This window comes from Pundamilia nyererei, unplaced genomic scaffold, assembly GCF_000239375.1.
Source record: "Pundamilia nyererei isolate P.nyererei 1_Seehausen unplaced genomic scaffold, PunNye1.0 scaffold00093, whole genome shotgun sequence".
Taxonomy (NCBI): Eukaryota; Metazoa; Chordata; class Actinopteri; order Cichliformes; family Cichlidae; genus Pundamilia; species Pundamilia nyererei.
In genome coordinates, this window is record NW_005187494.1 from 2,127,582 (window position 1) to 2,134,463 (window position 6,882).

General features: G+C 40.1%; 1 protein-coding gene across 1 annotated transcript in view; it reads left to right on the plus strand.

The window, feature by feature from the left end:
* Window positions 1-25: 25 nt before the first annotated feature.
* Window positions 26-6,882, plus strand: part of cfap69 (cilia and flagella associated protein 69) — an 11,943-nt gene continuing 5,086 nt past the window's right edge. The window contains exons 1-16 of the mRNA XM_005739796.1: window positions 26-104; window positions 205-335; window positions 532-591; window positions 679-744; window positions 1,074-1,183; window positions 1,268-1,344; window positions 1,815-1,913; window positions 3,042-3,194; window positions 3,388-3,565; window positions 4,000-4,123; window positions 4,228-4,276; window positions 4,392-4,513; window positions 4,587-4,821; window positions 5,410-5,574; window positions 5,663-5,778; window positions 5,876-5,994. Coding sequence (XP_005739853.1) covers window positions 246-335; window positions 532-591; window positions 679-744; window positions 1,074-1,183; window positions 1,268-1,344; window positions 1,815-1,913; window positions 3,042-3,194; window positions 3,388-3,565; window positions 4,000-4,123; window positions 4,228-4,276; window positions 4,392-4,513; window positions 4,587-4,821; window positions 5,410-5,574; window positions 5,663-5,778; window positions 5,876-5,994 — 1,763 coding nt within the window. The 5' untranslated portion in view covers window positions 26-104; window positions 205-245. The remainder of the gene's footprint in view (window positions 105-204; window positions 336-531; window positions 592-678; window positions 745-1,073; window positions 1,184-1,267; window positions 1,345-1,814; window positions 1,914-3,041; window positions 3,195-3,387; window positions 3,566-3,999; window positions 4,124-4,227; window positions 4,277-4,391; window positions 4,514-4,586; window positions 4,822-5,409; window positions 5,575-5,662; window positions 5,779-5,875; window positions 5,995-6,882) is intronic.

Consider the following 6,882-nt stretch of genomic DNA (forward strand, 5'->3'; position numbering starts at 1 on the left):
GCCGCTCTCCGTACTGCCAGGGTAACCATAGCAACGGCAGTACGCTGTCAGACTGGCAATATAAACGGAGAGAAGAAGAGGAGAGGTGATTGTTAAAAAGCTACGTAAGTTCAGGCTGAGCATCGTTTAATGTTAGCACGTTTGTTCGAAAACAAAAACAGCAGGTATTAAAAAAGGAGAATGTGTAATTTTTTTAAATTTTAGCCTTTAAAAACTGAAGCTAGAAAGCGGTTCTAAATTTACAAATGGATTCGGGAAAAGTTGTGCACAGAAGAAAGCCGGGGATCCCTGTAATTGGTTTGAAAGCATCCCAGAAGAGCCACCGCCATCAGGAGGTGAGCAGTTTGGAAATGTCTCCACCGGGAAAGTAAATGACATTGTTAGAGTGTGATAACGCCTGATTTACAGGTATTTAAAGCATCAACAGCTGAACACAATAGTGTTGCTGTTAAATTGTTTCTAACTTTTCTGAGCATTTCAGAAATTGCAAATTATATCCCAGCCTAAACTATAACCTAAATTCCTCTCCAGGTTAATGCTAAAAGTCTCGATCTCAGTAAGGTGATTTGTCTTCTTGAAGATCCTTTGACAGTAAGTTAAAAACCTGAATGCCAGTCCTCTTTTTTCTGCTATTGTATTACACATATAGTGCATTTAATCCCCCTATTTTTACTAAAGACTAACTTGAAGGAAAGGCACCTTTTTGTTCTGAAGAAACTACTGAAGAAAAGCCAAATTGGCTTTGTATCCTTTCATTTTTTTTTCTCATATTGTAGACTGTCTTTCTAAGAAATCCCTCTCATGCGTCACACAGCGCAGCAGATTGTCAAATTTTCCTCATTATGGTCCCCTGCTGCAGTGATGGAAATAGATCTGCTCTCATACCATGTAAACACAAAACCAAACATTGGTCCCAAGGCTCTAATTTATCACAGCATCACTCTTTCTGTCAGCATTTTCTGTGTTCAGAAATAGGCTCAGTTATCACAATGACCCATCACCTCCCCTCCCTTATCGGTATTTAGCTCTGCATGAGTGAACAATCTGCCAAAAACTTCTTTAACTGTCTGAAGCTTTTAAAAGAACTGACAGCCATCGCAAAAATACTCAACATCTGCGCAGAGAAGGTGACAGATCACCCCGAATATGTGTCCATTCTGTGTGAAGCTCTTACAATTTGTAGGTAAGAAACCCTTTCAAGCAAACAGCTCATATTTTATCTCACAAGATGATCTGATCATCAGAGTGCTGCTGTCTTTCGTCTCAGGCTTCCCTTTCTGAAGGAGAAGACATCTGACGAGCTGCACTACGCTCAGGATGTCACAGAGTTTCTCTCTCATATGGGTAATAAAGGGCTCGCAGAGTGGCCAGTCACTGCTGCTTTAAATACATTTATATACAGGTGCAAATTATGTTGTTGGGGTTTTTTTTAAACAAAAAGACAGAAAGTAACATTATTTGATCGTAGAATCTTAAAAATTCAAAACAGAAACAAAATTGTGAAACATTTCATAATTCCAGCTTCTAATTTTGAAACATTTTTATTATTTTAGTTGGTTTTTAATGGTCTTGTTTGCAATACATGATCACATTTTTACAAACCTAATGATCGAAAGATTTCTGCTGTGGCATGTTAACCTTACATGCTGCATGACATTCAAAACAAGCTAGCTCCCTCTAAAGATGTGAATTTTTAAAAACAACTCAGAAATATAGATTATTAAATTTTAAGAAATGTTTAATCATTTGAAGTTTTTGTTCTTCAGATGAGAATGACGACATGGAGCGCTTCTGAGTTGTGTTTCTCTTGGCAGGGTGTCTGATGAGAGTGTCTGATGCCGAAGTGAGGCAGCTCATATTTGAATGCGTGAAATCATTCTACAGCTCTGTGGCTCCCAAACAGATGCTCGATGGTACGGATGGTACCACACGAAAGCCTCGGACTTTCCCTTCTAACAACCGATTTTCTAGACTTTCACTAAGTGAGGCTCTGTCATGGCGTCTGTGGTGGCATGCTTGTGCTTTTCTTTGTCCTTTGTGTTTCTTCTCTTTTCTTTTCATTTGTTTTCTTCATGTTTTCTTTATTAGAATTGGTTAGATTTCATATAGATATGTACATGAGCTTACAGCCGTACCCAGTGTCCTATGAGGCTGTTCAGGATCAAGAGATAAAGTTTTTGAACACATGATAGCACAAGTTGAATAGATCATAAAATCTGTCAAATATGAGGCTGAAATAAGGATTGGTAAGTTATTTTTCTGATAATTTAAAAGAGTGTTTTGGGTAGACTTTCAAGAGGCATATCACCAGTGTGAAGTAGGTGGCTTTTGTTGTTAGTTTAGTCTTTATTAAAGTAATTGACCATCATTTGTTCCAGAAACTCATGTTTAGTGAGACTCAAATTTTTATTTTCATCTGAATCTAATTTGTGGGGGGGGGTTTTCTGACCGTGGCATGACTTTTTTAAATGTTGATTCCTCTTTAGTTATTAGTGTAATTGTCTTGTTCCTTAAAGTGGACAATTTAATTTCTTAATTTCTGTTTCATGCACGCTTTTAGAATTTTTAATGATTATTTTTAACATTTCAAAGTTTTGGGTAATGAGGAGATTAATTAATTAATCCATGTTTGACAAAAGCCTTTTTTTCATCTCCTGGCTCTGTAAAGGCTGATAACTCTAATATGTTCATCTAAGTTGCACAACTCTGCATATAAGCATAGAAGCACCACCTGCTTCTGTTTGTGAGGGTCAGCCAATCAGGATGAGGTTGGGGTAAGAGGAAAAGGGCTAAAATTACTTGCTTTAAACAGAAGCTGATGTGAGGGATTGCACTATGGCTGAGTACAAGATAAATTATTTTGAACTGTGAGTCATACAAAACTACTGCAGTACAGTCCAAACGTGGAGCTGGAAATCACCTTAATAAATCCACTTTAAATGGCTTATAATGATCTCTTAGCTTGTTTCTTCCCTGATGTTGAACCTGGCATTTAAACATTTATAGTTGTATTTAATAATGTTTCTGCTCTGTTTCCTCAGGCCTCCAGCCGACCTCTCCAGGCTACAGGCTGCAGCTGCTGGAGCGCAGTGAGCTGGCTCAGACACTTCTCCTCTCCATGGCCACTCTCGAAAACCAGCCCACCATCAAACTGCAACTCCTTCACATCCTTCAGATCCTCTCCAGCTGCTCTGGTCAGTCATTTATTTCAATGCAGAGCCAGTGAGGGAGGGAAGGGGCGGAGCAGATGACCTCCTTCATTGGAGAACGTAGCCAGCTCTCAAGAACATAAATCAGACTTTCGGACAATGATGATTTTAAGTGTCCTTAAAATAACTGGGTTATTTACTGGGTTACACACGTCTATGTTTCACTTTACAACCACAGATATGAACTGTTCGTCAATACTCCACGCACGAGGAGCAGAGACGGTATGTCTCCACATGAACGACCACGATCCGACCGGCCAGGTCCTGTTCCGTTCTTCCGAAATCCTCTGGAACCTGCTGGAGAGGGGCAACAAGGAGGTGGTCACCGCTCAGCTCGGCACCCTGGAGTGTGTCCTGTACGCGTGTCCTCCTCATTTAAGATGCTTTTAAATGTGCACGATGTGCCTGATGGATGTAGAATCTTTTAAATGAGGCAGCATAAGGGAAAATTCCTTGGAGTTTACTTCACAAAAATTTCAAGATTTTAAGTACAATGTTTTTCTAATCTATTAAATGCCTCGAACAATCAACACACCTTTAAAAGACTAGGGAAGAAATACAGAACTACAATGAAATAAACATAACAAATACATCATTCTTTTGTTATGTGTAATGATTTTACATTTCTTACACTTATACTCTGATTTTAGCCAAACCATCATTTTTAATGGAAAAGTTTAATTATTTGTAATTCGTCTGATTTCTGTTGGTTGTGTGTTCCTTATGTGGCAGGCCTTTGTGCTGTCATTTATCCTTTGATAGCTGACTTTTGGCTTTATTTCTTCCTCAGCTCTCTGAAAGAAGCATTTTTTCACCTGCTGAACACCGGCTCTGGACATTCAGACCTCCAACTCAGAAACGATCTGCTCGTGATCACAACTCTCATTGCAGAAAGTCCAGGCTCACAGCTTATTGTGAGTACAATACAGTTTAATAAATAGTAATTTGTTACTTTTTTTCACCCGCCAGGTGTTTTTATGAATTTTTTTTAATAATTTGAGGTGTTTCTAATTTTCAGGAGAGTTCATTTGCCAAACAGCTTGTGGTTTTCAGCACATTTCCAGAGCGTGAGGGCACTCGATCCTTTAAATGTTACACACTTTTTTTCAAATGACTTCATTATTCATGAATACAGTAGCATCTTTTATGAAAATATAACTGCTTATTTTATTTATGTTTTAGTGAAAAGTCACAACCCTTTGATCCGCAACCTGAAGCTCAGCTATAGTAACGAAGACTTGAAAATGAAGAAGTTGCTGCTGAATCTGCTGGTTGTTATGTCGAGGGACTTGGCTGCCCTGCAGGTCAATCACACGCCCACCCAGTCATTGTTTAAGTTTGGATAACCTGTGGGATGACTCAGTTTTCTTCTCTCAGCTTTATAAAGAAGAACGTGTTGTTCTGGCTCTGCTGGCGCTCATGAAGCCGCCTGTCGCCTCCTCGTCTGAGTGTCAGTCGGGGTCACGACACTGGTCCGCTGCGCAGAAGGAGGAGCTCCAGCTGCAGGCGCTGGCCACTCTCGCCACCATCGGGCCGCTCATGTTGGAGGAGTACATTTCCTGTGAGGGGAGTACCTGTCTGCTACTCCTGCTGGACTGGTGTGTTGGGCCAGGTTAGGAAACACAAGAAAAACAAGACCAAGCAGAATCTGTACTGTATCTGAAAGGTTAAAGCTCAAGGGAATTGCAGTGTCCTATCAGAGTGTATTTGAGCCAAACCAAGTCACTTATACACTCACTTTTTGTCATCACCATGATTTGCTACGCAACAGACATTTAAACAGCTTTTATCTCTTACTTTTTATCATACTCTTCAGCTTCTTTTATCTCTTAAAGGTTATTTTTTAATGCAACTGATAGTTTAACTAGTTTCACAGCTTACAAAATACCTCATAATCACACCCCCAAATCTAACCAAAAATAGCTCTTAAATAATACACATTTCAACTCCTCTCACATGCTTTTGACTTTTAATGAAGTATGTAATCCATGTAATACACACCTCATTAAATAAAGTCCAATGAAACATTTTCATTTGAATTTTTAATCAGGTTTTCTTTATCTGTATTTAGGAAATGGGTAAAACACTTGTTATATTTTAGATAATATCTATGCAGAAATATACAAAATCTTAAAGGGTTCGCAAACTTTTTCACAAACTGAACAATCAGTCAGTAACTATATTCTCTCCTTTATTTCAGATTCTTACTTTGGCCAGGGTCACAGCTTCCACGCCACCGGAGGCAGAGGCGGTAAGAAGGCACAGACGCGGCACTGTATCAGAGTGCTGAGATCGGTGACTTCTCTGGGTGAAGAGTCTGTAAACCAGGACCTCTGTGATCAGGGAATCATCAACCAGCTTCTGGGTGACTGGACTGGACACATGACACATGCTCAATATCAACATTTACTGTCGATGAATTCAGTAGAGTCAAAGCTGTCGTGTTTCCTCAGGGATTCTCATGCAGATAGACGCGGGTCCTGATGAAGATGATGTCGTCGCTCTGGAGATAAAGTCGGATATTCAGGTGATCCTTTCAACGCTATGTGAGACCGACATGCACAGAAAGGTAAAGCTCATATTGCTAACTTAATACAAGCGCATTGAACTGGCTAGTTGGATATCTGGTGAGTCTGTGTTTGTTTGCTGCCTGTTCTGTTTCATAGGAACTGTTTGGCTCAGAGGGAGTTGAGATGGCGGTTCATTTTCTGAAAAAAGGCTCCGACAAGTTTTACAGCGGCCTCGGACACAACAAGCTCGTGCTCTCCACAGTGGACTGTGTGTGGTCAGTGAACTGCAGCACACTTTAATAGATTAACTGCTGTATTTATTCATATTTGTACAGTCATTTACATTTGCCAGATCCAGGCTAGAGTAATATGAGAAACCAAAAGTGTAACTCTGTTAGCCAGATGTATGATGATGTCTTCGTTAGGCATAATTTAATTGTATAATATAATTTCTGTATTGGAGCAGATGAAAAACTCACTTCGATTTAATGGCATAACTGCCTTAGCGGACAAATGGGACTTGCTCAGTTTACATAATATGAATGCAGTTCAGCTCAGAGGCATTTAACCTCTTAAATCTGGGGCCTTTTGCTGATAAGTATTTTATTTTCAATTTTATTTTCGTTTTTCTGAAGGTTTATGCAGTAAACTAGTCATAATGAACATTAATCAGTACGACTTACAGTGAGCTTGGGAGTGGCTGCAATCACGGCACTGTAAGAAGGTGACAGATGTACTATGGTTGTTCGCCTTCCTTGACTCCTCGCTCTAACCAGTGTTGCTCCCTGCCCAGGATGTGCACTTCCTCATAATTGAAAGATTGGCCACTGGCCTGCAGGTTCAATAGACTGCAGAGTCCCACCCCAAGGAAGCATGTCTTCTGTGTGTTTAGCGAGAGGTTGTTTGGTTTCCCTGATGCATGATAAACAGCAGTCCTCCTGGCACTTAATGACGTACACTATATTATTCTGTTTACTCCGAGAGACCTGGGGTCCTTGGAGTGGACCATTCTTTGGCGTAGTATGCTTTGGAAAGTGACAGAGATGCTGTGTTTTTCAAAAAGCCTGTCTCAGCTGTTCACATAAGGCAGGGGTATCCAACTCCAGGCCTTAAGGGCCGGTGTCCTGCAGGTTTTAGATATCACTCTGGGTTAACACACCTGA